The sequence below is a fragment of the Antrostomus carolinensis genome, unplaced genomic scaffold (assembly GCF_000700745.2).
Source record: "Antrostomus carolinensis isolate BGI_N321 unplaced genomic scaffold, ASM70074v2 scaffold14595, whole genome shotgun sequence".
Classification (NCBI taxonomy): domain Eukaryota; kingdom Metazoa; phylum Chordata; class Aves; order Caprimulgiformes; family Caprimulgidae; genus Antrostomus; species Antrostomus carolinensis.
In genome coordinates, this window is record NW_010314507.1 from 68,574 (window position 1) to 85,773 (window position 17,200).

General features: G+C 39.5%; 1 protein-coding gene across 1 annotated transcript in view; it reads left to right on the top strand.

Annotated features, from left to right (window-relative positions):
* Positions 1 to 17,200, top strand: part of LOC104524712 (phosphate regulating endopeptidase homolog X-linked) — a 47,181-nt gene that overhangs the window by 10,435 nt on the left and 19,546 nt on the right. The window contains exons 3-4 of the mRNA XM_029084889.1: positions 13,418 to 13,504; positions 14,593 to 14,819. Coding sequence (XP_028940722.1) covers positions 13,418 to 13,504; positions 14,593 to 14,819 — 314 coding nt within the window. The remainder of the gene's footprint in view (positions 1 to 13,417; positions 13,505 to 14,592; positions 14,820 to 17,200) is intronic.

The following is a 17,200-nucleotide window of genomic DNA, read 5'->3' on the forward strand; positions in this document are numbered from 1 at the left end:
TTAATTAAGAGTTTAGGAGCACTATTGTCTTACCATTGAAATGCAAGTGGCTTTTTGTGAATAATTCTGAACTGGAAGCATGAGGCAAGTAAATCAGTGCCTGTTACCTGTGGTGAATGTTGATTGTGAACCAAGCAGTTTCTTTTCCTTTCTCTGAAGTCTGCAGAACAATGATATACAGCTGTTTGGTTTTTTCCTTTTTTTTTTTTTTTTTTTTTTTTTTCCAAGTGACCATGCAGGAAGCAATAAATTAAAAAAAAAGAACCCTGCACAAACATTCCTAAATCTCAGCACTGCAAAGGAGCTGATTTAAATTACATGAATCATTTGTGAACATGTCTTCCAGGCCTTTTAAATTTAATTTATGTCTGTGGCAGCCAGTTTACAGATTAAGTCTCTGTACTGATCCTAGGCCCAGTGAGACATCTACTTCAGACTGATTTGCTGCACTAAGCTTTCTATTGTGGCTATTTTCTGAATCCCAGTCAACTTAAAGCGAGGAATTTCCAGTGTGGCAAAAAGAAAGAAATGGAGGTCTTTTAGGAGGATATGGTATGTGGGTTTTTAAAGAACATGAGACAGACAGCAAATAAAATAGCTTGACAGTGTAAGGAAGTTTTCCCAAGATAATCTGCAATGATTTAGAAAGTAAATTATTTTTTAAGTAAAACCAGTAAGGTAAAAATATGTCAGTATGGAAATTTATACCATTTGGCCATAGGATAGTCCTTTCAGACAAATCCCAGAAGCCAGTGTTGAGTGACTGCTGTCCTGCACAGAGGACGCTGCACCATGGGGCTCTTCAGGGCTGGTTTCTCTTCTCTCACCCTTCAGCAAGTGCTTGGTTGGGATCACTGGTATAGCTTGGATGTGGCCCATGAAATCTGTAATGTAGCTGCTGACACTCATCCCTAAGTTTCTGTATTAGTTGGCCTGTCTTTTGTGTTTTATTTCTTCAGCGGTAGATGGTTGAGAGCTGTCCCAAGAATGAGGGAAAATAGCAGCAACATTTAAAAAAACAAAAAAGACTTTTTTGTTGTTTTTAAAGGGAGCATTTATGTTATTGCCTCCAATATTTTCTTGTTGGATAGCTACTCCTGGATAACAAGATAGCAGTAAACAGCAACAGCGCTTAATGCTGTTTTGTTTGGTCTTTTCTACTATAAATGGATCTCTTTTCACTGGTGCAGACCTTTTTATTTATTTTTTTTTTTTCAGTGGTACAGATCTTTTCTATAGTGGCTTATTCATCTAAATGCAATAAAAAACAGAAGTGGCACAAGTCAGGTAAATCTTTCTGGGCAACAAGTTAATAGCTTTTACGTAAAAGAAAGTACCTGAGTGGAAGGTGGAGAAGCTAGGACTTTTTCCAGGCTTTGTGGCTGCTCAAAATGAAAGTTGTATTTGTAATGGGTGATTTTGGGAAACCATGAGTACAGAAAGGAGATAATTTTGGTTCCTAAATGAGGTTTTAAGGCAGCACAGTAACTGAGCCACAGGATTCCCACAGCATGTCCCTGGTTGGGAGACCAGAGTGGCATCTTCCTGCAAGCCCTGCGCTGCGCGGCTGTTCCACGTGCAGCACGATATCCCCCCTAGACTAACAGTAAACATCTCTTTTGACTGTTGCCTGCTGAATGATGATATGTTTGTATCTACAGATATTGAATTTCAAAATTACTATATGACTGTGCTTTGGACTGGTAATTTTGCAGAAAGGGCATTCATACCTTGGAAAGCATAGCAATCCATGACATCCAATTTCCCATTTTCTGACTAACAAAAAAATAACACAACTACATATCAAAAACATTAATATAATGAAGTAAGCTTAATGCCACCATTTAGTACAGAGATCCACCTATGCTGTAACAATTGATGATCTCACAATCTTCTGGTTTGAGTGGTGTTTAAACTGTTGTGCTTAACATTATTGTGACGTGTTACCCCTACAGCATAATACTGGGAGGCTAGAGGTTCAGGGTGCAGGGGGGAAATGTTACTAAACAGATTAAGATTTATTAATGAAATTAGGTTTATGAACGGAGACTCTCACATCCCCATAAGATGATTTTTGGTTTTGTTACAGTGTGTGTACAGTTATGTTGACTTTTGGAGGAACATACATGACATGCTTATCTTCTCATATACAAACTCAGATAATTTACAAAATGCTGAAACTATGAAAATAAACAGCATTGTCATGTAGGAAATGTACTGTATAGAGGGCACTGAGCAGCGTTAGGAAGCATTTATGTAAGCACAGCTGTTTGAATGCCGTTTCTGTGAGAACTTCCATATTGCCAAAATGAAAATTCAAGAAAAGGGTTGGGGCATTTCTTCTCAAGGGGTGAGGGGGAACCCTAAAATGTCAGTCTATTAGTTGGGTTTATTTGTGTAAATATAGCATTCTTTCATTAAATTGGTGTTTGGGAATATTTGTGTGATTTACCTGATTTATGTTCCTTGAGAATTAAAATTTATATTAATTGATTAATTACTAAACCTTCATGAATTCCTGTGGACATGCATGTTAATTACATCCTCATTAATGCAAAATTAATTCACAATGATTAAAAGTTCTATCAGAATGTCAAAGGAGTTAATAATAATGGGCTGGTTATTTTCAAGAAGTCTAACTACGGTGAGGTGGATGCTGCCATCAAGAAATAGGTTGATGGACATTAATTGTATCAAATATGAAACATGTTTGCCTGAATTGATTAATGATGTGTTCATCATCATGAAATGCCTTTTAAAAAAACCCAACAAACCAAACAAACAACCCTCCCTCCCAACCCACAAAATAAAACATGGGGTATGGGAGGTGCAGTTTATCAAAACAAGGCAAGCCTAAATTAAGGCATCAGCTCCACAACGACAATTCTGAGGAATGAGCTCCTGGAGCTGCAGAGTACACTGGTAGTTTTTTATATTAAAAAAAAAAAAAGTTAATGGTTTGAAAATCTGGAAAATATTATATTTAAGGCATATCTGAGACTGAGTAAACCAACACAAGACCTTCCAAAAGGGATCAATAGCCTCATTTATTGGCATCCTGGATGCTTCTGCCTTCCAAAGAGGTGAGAACATACAATATGGCAGGTGGTAGGACAATCTGAGTTGTGTCTAGTAATCTGCATTATTTCATATTCTTGTGTGAACAAGTTTGCCTTTATGAAAGTTGCTTGGAGTGATTATTTCAAGTCCTTATGTACTCCAGTAAGATCATTCTGATGAGATGACTATTTGCAATGGGGAACTGAGAGAAAAAAGGTAAGAAATTAGTAGAAGGCTGATTAAGGAAGGAACAAAAAATATGTGAAAGTGGAAATAATATATGCTTTGGTAAAATTTGAAAGCTACGTTATAAGCACTAGAAAAGTGTATTGACTCGTTATTTTATTTTATTTTAGACTCAAAGGGAAAAGCTTTATTTAGGCAAGGGTAATTTTAAGCATATGGAGAAAGATTTTTGGAAGTCTTTGGTGCTATTTTTTTCCCCCCATATTTATATTTAGCAAACAGTAGAGAAATCCGGGCCATTATACATTAGAAATTCAAATTATGTGTTTATAAAATGCATTTAAATAATTTTGTAGTGCATTAGGCTCAAACTGCTTCCATTCCAGTCCTCTGAAACTAAGCAATATTTACAGCCATCAAGAAAAAAAAAAAAGGAAGAGCCTTCATGTCAGTAAGTTGCTGGTATTTTTCAAAATTATTTAACTACAGTGGTGAGAAAATTTTTCATTTTTCATCTTTTTAATTGCAAGGTAGTGAAAGTTACATCTTTAAGCAGTGTATTTTCTTATCTTGGAATCCTTGAAACAAACTTTTATTTAAAAAACAATAATTTGCAGCTCACTTCTTGTAAAGAGTCTGGTGGGCATGAGGACTCTAGACTGCAGACAATGGATTGTGCATCAGACCCTGAACTAGCAAGAAGTACCACAGAACAATTAGCAGAACTGGTAGTTTACAAAAATAAATAAATTGGGGTTAGTTCATATTTTAGGGAAGTCTCAAATAACAAATATTGCTATCAATTTGTTAATAGAGGAAATGGCTTGTACTGTATGCTGAAGTTGTATAGCAGGAGAAATTCTCAGAAGAACTTGTGTTTTAAAGGCATAAAGGAATTTAATCAGGCCTTGAAATTATGTATTTGAAGTTGGGTCACACTGGTGTCAGGAGAGAGCAGTAAGAAGGTTTCTGTGTCCTCTGCTGTTGTGTGTCTCTGGTGTTTTCCAGGCAGGCAAGAACTTGCTCTGTTCTTCTCCTGAGGCCTCCAAAGAGCAGAGCAGCTCTGAAATAGAAGCTGGGCAGGTGCATTAGAGTGGAAGTTTGACCTGTGCTAATAATCCTGTTAAGAGGTATTAAGTTGTACTGAAACATTAATGTTCCATCCTACAGCAGGAGATGTCCATGTCTTTTTTGGGAGAGTGCTCTGAGAGGACAGATTTAACTCGGAAAATCATCTTGGCTTGACTATATTTGTCTTGTTCCCAAGAAATATGTACAGCTTTGAAATATGTCATTTAAGTCTGTCACTTCTTTTAAGAACAAATATGTATGTTCCTTACCTTCCCCTCTATACTCTTTTCCAGCTATCATAGAATCATATGGGTTGGAAGGGACCTTAAAGATCATCTGGTTCCAAACTCCCTGCTATGAGCAAGGATACCTTCCACTAAACCATGTTGCTCAAAGCCTCATCCAACTTGGCCTTGAACACTTCCAGGGAGGGGGCACCCACAACTTCTCTGGGCAACCTGTTCCAGTGTCTGACCACCCTCACAGTAAAGAATTTCTTCCTAATATTGAATCTAAATCTACCTAACCTTCCTGTAGGCCCCTTTAGGTACTGGAAGACCACTATAATGTCTCCTTGGAGCCTGCTCTTCTCCAGGCTGAACAGCCCCAACTCTCTCAGCCTGTCCTTGTAGGAGAGGTGCTCCAGCCCTCTGATCATCCTCATGGCCTCCTCTGGACTCAATCCATTAGGTCCATGTCCTTCTTATGTTGGGGGCTCCAGAGCTGGACATATTACTCCGTGTGGGGTGTCATGAGAGCAGAGCAGAGGGGCAGAATCACCTCCCTCGACCTGCTGGCCACACTTCTCTTGATGCAGCCCAGGATACAATTGGCCTCTGGGCTGTGAGTGCACATTGCCAGCTCATGTTGAGCTTCTCATCCATTAACACCCCAAAGTCCTTCTCCCTCAGGGCTGCCCTTTATCCATTCTCTGCCCTGCCTGTATTTGTGCTTGGGATTGCCCTGATTCAGGTGCAGGACCTTGCACTTGGCCTTGTTGAACTTCATCAGGTTTGCAGCTATAGGGGTCAGGTTTCCAAACTGATGAGAATAAAATAATATGTATTAGATATTCTTTTTTTGACGATCTCATAACCTGGACTGTTTGTATTGCAGTCTATTTAACTCATATTTTCATGTAGCAGGACAGGAAAGTTACCATTGGTCAAGTGATCACAAGTGTCTTGTGTATAATTTTAGATGCTGTGGCCAGTGCTTTTATTTTGAGGTAGAACATTGTGCCCCTCGTAGGCCTTCATCCATAAAACTTACCACTGCCAGATCTCCTTTGCTTAACTTTGGGTTCTGAAAAAACGGAATTGGAAACCAGATACTCTAAATGAATGTCAGGTGACCCCAAAGCATTCTGAAATAATCACTCTTGGAACATGCAAGCTCACATTACTGTAATTAAGACTGTACATCTGTCTAGCTGTGATTTCCGTAACAGCAGCATGGTTCTGAAGGTTTTTTGTGTGCCCTTTGGCATCCTGGCCAAATCATTGCTCCATGAACTGTAGTGAACTAGACTTCTTAAATCCAGTGCACCGGGAGTTTGAAGAAAGGACCATGCCTTCATGAGGCAATCGGAGTCCTTAGAAGCCCTTAGAGGCACAAATGCGGTTGTCTACTTGGGTTTTAGGGGTTATGGTTGCTTTTCAGGAACTTTTTGCCTTAGCTTTTCAGTGTGAAGGAAATACAGGATTTAAGGGTTCGATGTTCTTAATGAGCACTGTATTAATCATAATTATATTTAGGCCTAGGGACCTGAGGGAATGACATTCTGCATGTAAGCATTGTGTGTTTGGTTTGATTGCCAAACTCAAACCAAGGTTGGAGTAGGCTTTTCTCTACTTTTAAGCTGAAATTCCTCACAGGACATCCTTAAAACATCCTGCTGCTGGCATCAGAAGGTCTCCTGCAAATTTCCAAAAGATAACTTCAGTTTTGCTGCTTCACGCAGGTAGCATAAAATAGTGCTAACCTGGGAAGGAAACAAAGCCTGTGACTGATAGCTGGAGTTGGGTGAACAGCTCTTTTAATTATTCTTATGAGTTTAGAAACCTGTCCCCTATAGCTGTAGAGTAGCATAGAGAGGAGGGTGAAGAACAGTCTTTATTCCTCAAGAACTGAAAGAGAAATTGACCTTCTCTGACATCACGTATTTGCAAAGAAACTCCTTTCCACATGCAGAGTTCCTGCGTTTTGATCTAAGAAACTGAAGCTCATAAACATGTAATATGGAGCAAATATCTAGTTGCTAGCTACTGTTACCCAAACTAAAGGGAGAGTAAGCTGTTGCATGAGGCTTTGATAGAGCCTTACTGTGGACTTAGTTGATGAGAGAGCATCTGCCTTTGTCCCAGTGAATGAGTAGGCATGGGTTTCTGAGAAGCCCTTGGGCTGCTTTCTGGGTCTGCTCCTGAAAATGATACATAACAAATTGCTTTAATTTGTAGCACTGAGCGTCATCGGGGCAATGCTGAGCAACTCTCACTGCCACTGACGTTAAAAGGACTAAGGGACATTCACCATCTCCAAAGGATCAAGCTCTTTGAGTGTTTTGGATCAAGTTCAGCAAGATTTATGCTCTTAAAGGAGCAACATTCCAATCAGTAGAACTCTGATATGAGTTAGATAAGGAGGAATTAATCCTCAGTGACTTACTTTCATTATCTGAAACAACAGATAATGGCTGTATCTCCTTGATCCCACATGTCTAGAGTGATATGAGATCCTTATCCTAAACATATAGAGTGCAATGCCAGGAGTAACCATTAGATTATCTCCTATGACCTTTCTTGTGTCACAAACAATTACATTACCCATGTAATGCAACTCAATAGCTTGCACTGGGATAAAACATAATTCACATCGGGCTAAATCTCATCTTCCAAAAAAGCATCAACTCTTGAAGTTGTTAAGGGGCAGAAAAGCCACTATCTCCTCTGGTTGCTTGACTCCAGTGGTTAATCACTATCACTGCTGAATTTGTCTTTGTCTTCCAGCTGTTGGCTTTCTTTGTGCCTTTTTTTTTTTTTTTTTTCTCAATAGACTAAATACCTTTTTGTCACTAAGCAATGGTGAAGTACTTTCATAGAAGTACCACCCTTCTGCCATCTTTTGTGAGACAAACCATGCTCCCTCACTGCATGGCTTTCCCCCACTTCTATTTCTCAAGCCAGTCCACCCAAAGAAAACCACAAATGGTTCTGATGTTTTTCTGCATCCTGTCCAACATTGTTTTTAAAATATGGACAGCCAAAGTGCAGGCAGTGTTCCAGTCTGTCTCACCAGCCTGTGTACAACAATAAGATCATCTCCCCAGTTTGACACTTCTCTGTTTTTGCAGTTGAAGACTGCTGTTTGCTCTAGCATTGCCCTGGGAGTTCATGCTGAATTACTTGTCTGCTTCTTGCTTTCCACTCCTCCAGGGTTACAACTTTGCAGGAAATGGAATGTCCCCTTGAGCTTCTTGTATAGCTTTTTTTGTTTGTTTGTTTAAAGTCCAAGCACATTCCCACTGGGATATTTGCACACACAGTTGTTTTTCTTGAAGATGCAAAGCATTATAATATATTTCAAATCATCAGATTCCACTTCAGTTTGCATTTTCCACATACAGCAAATGTTTGTGAAAAGGATAAGGACAAAATGAAGGAATCTACTGGCACAGTGTATTCTCAATAACTACAGTTGGAAAGTGCAGAGAAAAAGTACTTTTTTCCTCTGTAGAATAAGAAATAAACTTAACAAACCACATAGTGTCTCTCAGGAATGCAACTCAACTGTATATGTAGAAAACTGTCTGATAGCATGCAGAATATATACAATCTTCAGATCAGGACACTGATAAATTGAATCAATATTTCCAATCTGAATAAATGGTACGTGTGTTTCTCTTCCCTGAAAATCTGGCTGTACAATCCCTTTTTTGTGTACTCCAAGTCAGAAGAGGGAAAGGTACAGGATTTTTCAGTGCCATAAATAAAACACGGTGGCTGAAAACCACAGTGAAGCTGTGTGAGGCAGTAGGCTGGAAAATCAACAAAGGCTAGAAATGGAAAGTAAGATTAAAGGTAGCACTTAGCCACAAGACTATCCTTAGCAGCTTCAGAATAGTATGCAGTTAAATAAACACACACACACTAGCACTGCTTTGTAAAGTGCCTTGCTCTCACTTTTAACAGGAGATGATTGCTATTTACTGTAGGGTAGTGAACCACAGGAAGCTGGCCTTTTTTAGCCCTCTTGCCCTGGAAAAGCACCATCTGAAGGCAACTCAATATAAACCTCCTTCCTTCCCTTCCCAAACCCCAGCTCCTCGCCCCCCTCAGCTGTGGTTTTTATCTTTTTCTTGACTGATCTGAGTAGATCTGAGCATCTACAATTTGGACAACTGAGGATCATTCCCAGCTATGGCATGTTTTTTTCTTGGCAATACTAAGTCTTTGTGTTTTGTACAAGAGCCAGGGAGAGTGATGCAAACCCGTCTACGCTACCAGAAGTACAATAACTTTGATTTGCAATGGGAGCATCCTCACACTCAGCCCCTTGGTAGAAGAAAATGAACGATGAAGCTATTTACAACTTCAGAAAGTTTAGGGTATTGTGAACACCTTTAGCCAGTTTCTGACCGTGCAAGCGGTAGTTGCTTGATGAGATGAGTTATGCTATTTCAGCACTGTGGAGCAGAATTACCAATAGACTTTGACACTTGCCATAACTTTTATGTGAAGGGAGACATAAATCTAGTGTCTGGACATCCTGTGCATATGGAAACATGGACAATGAGGTGCTGAGATCAGTAGTGCAGGCCAAGTTCCTTTATGCTGGAAAGAATGACTTTGGAACTAATTTAAAAGTGAAGAAAACAAAAGATATGACTGAAGATGAGCTGTTTTGCTAGAACAGCCATTCAAATATACTTTGTATTTGTCTGGGGGTAAGGAAACATGATCACAGATGACATATTCAAGGTGACTTAAGCTATGCTGGTTCACTTTGCTTGTCCTGGTGATTTTTGACTATGCTATTTTGCTTTGCATTTGCAGCAGGCTAGTGGTGTAAGTCAGTAACAGAAATAAATTGTTGAATTGTGGTTGCTGTTAATAATAGTCCTATGCTCTTTCAGGGGGTTGTACATCAGCTTAGATTGTGGTCTTTGTGTAATCTCTTCAACCAGATTGCTATTCCATCTCTAGCACTGTAACATTTGACTAGGAGCTAACAAACTATTATTTCAAGAGGTTTTCTTAGTATTGTTGGAGTGCTGTGTGTTTCCTAGTCTGATCAAAGCCATATGTTCCTAAAATTCTTATTTAAAGATGAAGCTAAAAGTTGCTGATGGAAGCTGGATAAAACTTCTTTCACAATCAGTGAATCTGAAGGATATGTTTTTTGGTCTATTGAAACTCTCTATAGATTAAAGTTGAATTCAGTTAATGTTTGGAGTCCTGAAATAGAAAATTGCTTTTAGGGAGTTGAAGCTTTTCATTTTGAAACAAGAAAACTGAGTTTAAAAAAAATAAAAAAATCTGCAAGAACAGTAGTCTTGATGTCCTTCTTAGCAGCTCAACTTTAGTCGAAACACTGATTACCCCGATGTCCCTAAATTGTCCACAGTTTTTGATTCCAGCCACTGGACTTTAGAAAAACGTTTTAGACTAAACTTCTCAGTGGATTTGCATGAATACACATAATTCCCTAATGAGGAGTGAGAGGAGGTTCTTGGTAAGTCAGAGTAGGGAACTCGGTAACAGATCTGTGTATATCTCACAAGTCTGAACATTAACTGATCCGTCGTAGTTTTTCTCTTCGTGTTCCTTGGAAGACTTCATAAGTTGTGCTTTCTTTCTGTTGTACAAACAGAAAATGTCTGAAGCCATTAAAATTTTTCAAGGTGGAAAGATAGTCCTCTCAGCCAGCTATACTGGCTGGCATTTTCCTCAGTGTAGATGGGAGCCTGAAATGCCACGTCGCACATCGAGATGGAGCACTGTTCAGAGAGCGCCTGCCCGTGCTGGTGAGAGCACAGGGGTAGCCCCGAGGTAGGTCTGTTCAGCTTGCAGAGGTCCTCAGATAGCAGACTCTGAGCTGCAGCCCTTCAAATGCTGTAGTGCAGATCTCGGCGTGCCCTGGCCCACACAATTGGATATGCTCAGTGCAGGAGAGGGGCTGTTGCAGCCTGCTAGTTTGTCCAGTCTAATCACAGTATCTAACATTCCTAATTTAAAGATAGCTTGATATGTCTACATTGATTTAAATCACAGTAGTGACTTTCTTCCATGGATACAGAAACCTTTGCAGATAGGCTAATTGATTACCCATATTTTTGATTAGTAGGCATTGCGGCTTGCCTTTTCTTGCTCTTATTTAAGAAGGATTTAAGTATTCAGAGACATGTAAAATCCATATATATTTGTGAGTTTAATAAGAATTAACTTCTAAACTTTTGAATTTTATATTAGCTAATGCAGAAATTAAGTTGATCTGGCCAGTACTCCAGGTTTGAACATCTAAACCTTTCTGGAAGCTTGAGGCTAAGACAGAGGAACCTCTATAGCCTAAAGAGCACTCATGGATCACATATTCCCTATTTCAGAGTCCACAGGATTCAATCATCTTATTAAGGTTTTCATGTTTGATCACTGGATTTTACATCATCAGAATCACAAATTTTCTTCACAAATTAATTCGTAGCATCTACCCCACCTCAGTCTGCAATAGTGCAGGGAAAGTTACAGCTTCCTTCTGTTGCATGAGGGTTTGATGGGAAAATATCTGGTCTGATTTCAACAGGATTTTATGCATGTGTATTCCTAGAGTTCATTTTATTTTATTGGATCTCGTCCTCTGTATCTCTCCTGAGCTTTAGCTGGGATTTAGCCATTGAATTTTATTAGCTTCAAAATTTCATGGCTGTGCAGCTCACTGGCAAGGAAGAGAAGTTATTACAATGGCTCTAATAGAAGAGTATTTTTTCACCCTTAGGTTTCACTTATAGTTTCATATATAGCTTCTTCTAAAATGCCATTCTTAAAATTTGAACAGGTCCGATTATTCTGCTAAAAACTGTGCACACTGGAGATACGTGTCAATGATTGGTATTATATTGTATTTAACAAGCTGAGAAATATTTAAAATTTGAGGATTTGAAACCAAAGCTATCGGGAAACCTGTCCAGCAGTATTTTTAGGGAAAAAAGCTTATCTATTTTATGAAAGAAAATTATCTCATTATGACTCTTGAGGATCCAAGCAAATGAGTTCTGGTGTTTTTGTTGTTGGTTTGTTTTTGTTTTTGTTTTTTAAAGGAGAAAAGGGACTAGGGGGAGAGAACAAGTGGCAGTTGTTCATCACTAGGGTATTCTTTGACTAATGAACAGTTTGAGGTCAGCAGTATGGTCCCCTGAGTATAGATGCTTAAATGAGCACAGGTAGGGAATATCTGAGAGTTGCAGCTTGGCAGGTTCTTCAAGGTGCTAGCAAAATCCTGGGAAATAGATGTCTTTAAATCCTACCTCCAGCAGTGAGCTCCTACTACTGAGTGGAGCAGTGCAAACCCGGACCATTCTCAGCTACAGAATCTAGTGCTGCTTAGCTGGACTTTTGCCTCCCGTGAGAGGTGACATTGGAGAAAGGATGGGCAAGCTGCTGGAAAGGGCAGCTGCTGCCCATTTGCAGGAGGGCGCTGTTCTTGGGTGGCAGCACCACCACATCTTCAGTATTCTGCATCACCCCCACTGGTACTGACAGAGAAGAGTAAGGGTGCATTAACACCTAATTAAGCTCCATGTGGAAGTGGTTTGGTTTTGCCATGGCCGGTGTTATTGAAGTCCCAGTGGCCCTCTGCTTTGACAGGCTACCAGGACTCCTGGGTTGCACTTCATTCCCCCTTTTGTGTGGGACATGCTTCTTAGCTCAGGCACAGCATCACACAAGGCCAATCTGCAGTGTGCCTTTTCTCATAAACCCTCTTGCAACCCAGAGCACTGGGGAGTATGGTATAGAGAAGGCATTCTTGAATTTTTCTAGGCTTTTTAGCTCTGGCTGAGCATACAACAGGAGGGATGTGGGATGCTTCCAGCTAAACCACTCTCTCCAACTGCCTCCATAACAGTAAGGTACTGCTGTGCAGGACCTCTTTGGATTGTATGAAACCAGGTCAGGTCTGACAGGGTTTGCAAGCCCTGTTTCTATGCTGTGTTCAAGTACCACTCTGCTTCTCTGGGCCATGGAAGTGCCCATGCTGTGCTGCACCTGAGCTGATAGAGCTTGCTGAAGCTAAGCTGCCTCTGCGTTTAGCCATAGTATATATATCTGCATCATAGCTAATTTACAACTTGGATAAAATGATTCAAAGCAGCTGAGAGCAGACTGCTGAGATTCAGATACACCTTTCATGCTATTTCTCTTCCATAACAATGTGAGGAATGCAAGGAATGCAAAGAGATGACAGCTCAGAAAAGCCAGTTTGGCTTTCAGACACCAAGGAAGTTGACACCTATAGTGTGAGGGAACTATATAAAACAGCCCTTCAGATAGTAGTTGGACACGGCCTTCTGTGTCATCTACAAGACTGAGGCTGTGTGCGTTCAACAGACAATGGGACAGCTCTCCACTGCTTGCTTTCAGCAGCAGCAGAGCTGGCAAAAGAATGCAGGTGATCTTGCTCCTGGGATCCTGTCACCCTCTCCGTTAGACCCCAATTTCACAACCTACCAGCACCAGACACTGAGTTACTTGAAAAAATTTGTGACTCCCTACCCTGTGCACTGGTTCCCACTCTTGCCCCATGATTCCCTGTCCCCTCAGCATGCTGAGATTGGCTGTTTGTGAGGATGAGCAATAAATAGTATCTGTCAACTGGCTTTAAAGCAGTCCTCTTAAAAATAAATAAATAAAAAATCCTTCTCTGTTGGGGGTGGAAAAAATGCAAATAGCTCTTATGTCCATATTACAGCTTAAGAAAATATATGTGGAAGAACTTTATTATTAATTAAATAAATGCTGTGATTAAAGCAAATGCTGAGGCAGGCAAACAGACAGTTTCTACATTTTCCAACATATTGAAAAAAAAATGTCATTTCTTTTTTCAGCATTGCTTGAGAAACCCATAAGCAAAAGACGAGACAGTGAAGCTGTACAGAAGGCCAAGATCCTTTATGCATCCTGCATGAATGAGAGTAAGTGGCCCAATTTGAGCAGGACACATACATGCTGCCTGTGTTTATAAAGGCAGGCTCTCTTGGTCTCTACTGAGCTCTGTGAAGCATTGTGCAGGCACACAGATTTTACTGATTCAGATTTAGCTGAATGCTGAGTGTTTTCTACTGGTTTCTAAAGTTGTCTGTCAAGACTGACATACACCAAGGCACAAGAAGTGCGTTTTACAGAGACCTCTGCTTGTCAGGGAACTGTGAAGGGGTATTTATCTGTGTAAAAGGATGCTGAAGCTGTGCCCCAGGGGTGTGGCAGTAGTGCCTGGTAAATCAGAAAAGACCTTTGATGAAACTCTCGTACTGACACTTGCAAGAGCCTTTTGCTCAGCACCTTCTACCTTTCTCTAAGCATGTTTAATCAAAACACTTCCACAGGGCTGGGTATAGACAGCCATGGACTCTTTAGCTTCGAGTTATCTGGATGTCAAGCAAGTTTGAATGGTGAGCCCTATAGCCACATTTGTAGATTGCTCTTCCTGATCTTGTAAATGTTGTAAGGTGACATACACTGGGTTGGGACACATCACTACCTTTATGTAGGTGCATGGGTCAATGATGAGTTGGGAGGGAGTGGACTTTGTCCTTCCAAGTGCCCTTTGTACTTCTGACTCTTTCAAATTTTATTTCCTGAGCAGTTTTCTTCCAGCACAGCCTGAGACTGACTGTCAGCAATTGAGACAGCACACCCTGCAGTCTTGCTGACAAGATGTTGACCCCTCTAGCTTTGATTATGTACCATAACCCCCTTTCAGAACCAGTGAAGTTTCTATACTAAGAGGAGGAATTTTTCTATACTAAATGAGGATTTTTTTTTTTAATTGGCTTAATTCCAGACCTTTGCCTTTTTTGAAAGGAACTGATTTGCTGCTCTTATTCTTGATTAGACCCCCATGCTTCTATGCTCACAGGCAGAGCAGAGGCTTTGGGTTTTAGTTATTGTGTTTTGTCTTGCCTAGAAATTGATCAATGCTGATAAATCTTTTTGTCTCATGTGGTTGCTACTGGATTTGAATTGTCTGGGATGCAATTGTTGTCACACTTTGGCATTTCAGATAAAATTGAAAAAGCCGATGTGAAACCCCTGTTAAGTATACTGAGACATTCACCTTTCCGCTGGCCTGTGCTGGAATCCAACATTGGACCTGAAGGTCTGTGGTCAGAAAGGAGGTTTAACTTAGTCCAAGCCTTGGCAACTCTTCGTGGTCAATACAGTAACTCTGTCTTCATCCGTTTATATGTGGCTGCTGATGACAAAATCTCCAATCAGTATATCCTGAAGGTACAGTACAGTATATTTAATAGGTTGCTTTGCATGGTATTTTGTGGCCTCATTTTTTTAAAAAACATATTCATGTGCCAAATATTTACACTTGATTTTTATTGTTATTATCTACTGACTTACAGATGTATATAGGTACCAATTTATGGCAACACAGAAGCCACTGGGAACTACATGCTATTGAAAAATGTTTCTGTATAGGATATTTTCTTCTTTCAAATGGCAAAAAAGGTACAATATGTTCCCAGTGGACCAATGTTCAGGGTCTATGTGCATGAAAAAGAGAGGTGGATATCCAGTCCTGAGGTGTTCTGGGCGCTGCTTATGACTCATCAGCTGCATGAAGAATGTTTTTTGCCTGTGAAGATGAAGAATGGTGCATCAGTAGCAGATATTTTGAACTGGAGCTATTTTTCTCGAGATGGAAACACATTATCTTGTGCTTATACAGAACTTTACAACACAGATGTATCCCAAGCACTTCTAAACCAGAAATACAGGATTTATCTTTTTACTGCAATGGTATTGCTTTTGGACCAAAGCATTACCAGTTTGTTAACAGTGCATGGCATTACACAACAGTTAAGTGAGGAAAAGACCCAAGAAATGTTGCCTCACTGTAGTCTGACAAAACTCCGGAGAGAATTGTAACTATTACTGTGAGATGTCACCATGGCAAGTCTGAGTGCCTGGGCTAAATGCATTGTTGTTTTTTAGTAAGTAGACATGAGTAGTCAGAGTAGACCAGCCCTCCACTGCTAAAAGAAAATAGTGTATGAAGGCAAGAGAGAAGGGACAAAGAAGAAAGTTATGATGCCATTCATCATAGCAAAAGAGGATCTATGATCCTTATATTGCTAGCATCTTGGCTAGCTGTAGGAATATAGCCAAGAATACATTGTATTTGGGGATCAGACAACAGTTAACTGTGGTGGTACTGGACTGGATGTCAGTTCAGAGACAGTTCTTTAAAATGTCTTTTGATTGAGATATTTAAATGGTAAAAAATTGAAAGGTAACTTTTCCCCATTTCTAGTACATTTTTCTGAATGATCAAGTCAACAGCAGACCAACAGTTTGCTGTATTAAAGATGTCGTCCTGCTAAGATGCTGCTCAGATCCTGTCAGGATTGCTTTGGCTGGAGATTTGTGTAAAAGAACAGAAAAATAGAATCAGGAGAGAGACTTGGGTATCTCCTGTCATAATATTTCAATCCAAGTCATCTGTCAGCAAAGAGCTGGGTAGTTATATCCTTATTGCTGGTCTCTTGGAAATGAGTTATACTGCAGTATCTTCACTCAGTGTGCTTATTGGCACTTAAGAATTAGGTATCTAAATAACTGAAGCAGTACTTGCTATGAATAACGCATTATTCCTTAGGGTATTCTGTTGTTGTTGTTAATTTGATTAAGAACTTGATCTGCAGAATGCAAAAGCCAGAATTTTACTTTATCCATGTTTTAACAAATTCCCAGAGGAGCAAATGTACCACGGAGTATCTCAATTTGGTCGTGAAAATGGTTCTATTGCAAAATTCTTTTTGTTCAGCATTGCAAAATCATGAATGGATCAGGAAAAAAAAGTAGAAACTCCAAATAAAACTTAGCTTAGCATTCGACATGATCTTTTTTTCTGGAAGACTGAAGCAAACATTTTTGTTTATTCCTCATCATATTTGTACTTTCTTGGTTTCAATGGGTTGTCAAATCTAACTCTTAAGCCAGGAAAATTTGGATGACCATTTCATGCAACAGTCACATAATTGAAATAGACCAAATCATCTGAAGTTAACTGTTACCAGGACACACATATGCAAAACATGACAGTATATTATTTTTGCTTCAATATGCTGAAAAAAGAAGGTGATTCTTTTTAAAAAAGAATCAGAGTTGCACTGAGCATCACAGCTACTCTACTTTTAGTGGAGGATTTGTTTTGTTTTGTCTATAGTAAATTTTAAAAGTTGAGAACATTAATCAGTAGAGGAAAAGATCACATTCATTCGAGATTCTACTTGTATTTATTTAGGTCATTCTTATAAATGTAGAAAATATGAAATATAAATGGTGTAGGATTTAGGTTTAAAAAAGACTTATGTGAAATAGTATGAATAAATACCATCTCTCTTCACTAGACTTTTTAAAAACAAATACAGCATCAAGACAATAATTTTAGTACATCAAATCTGTTGTTTCTGTTCCCATCAGTGTCTTATTCAGAGTTTAGAAGCTGGTTTAATTATGTTTTCAGCTTTGGCTTGTGTACTTGTGTACCTTAACCTGACCTGATCGCATTAAAATGTTCTGGGAAATCTTAGTTTCCAGTAGTAATTTTAAGATATCTGCTGCACAGTGATTTTTGCCTGGTTAGGACCTTGAAA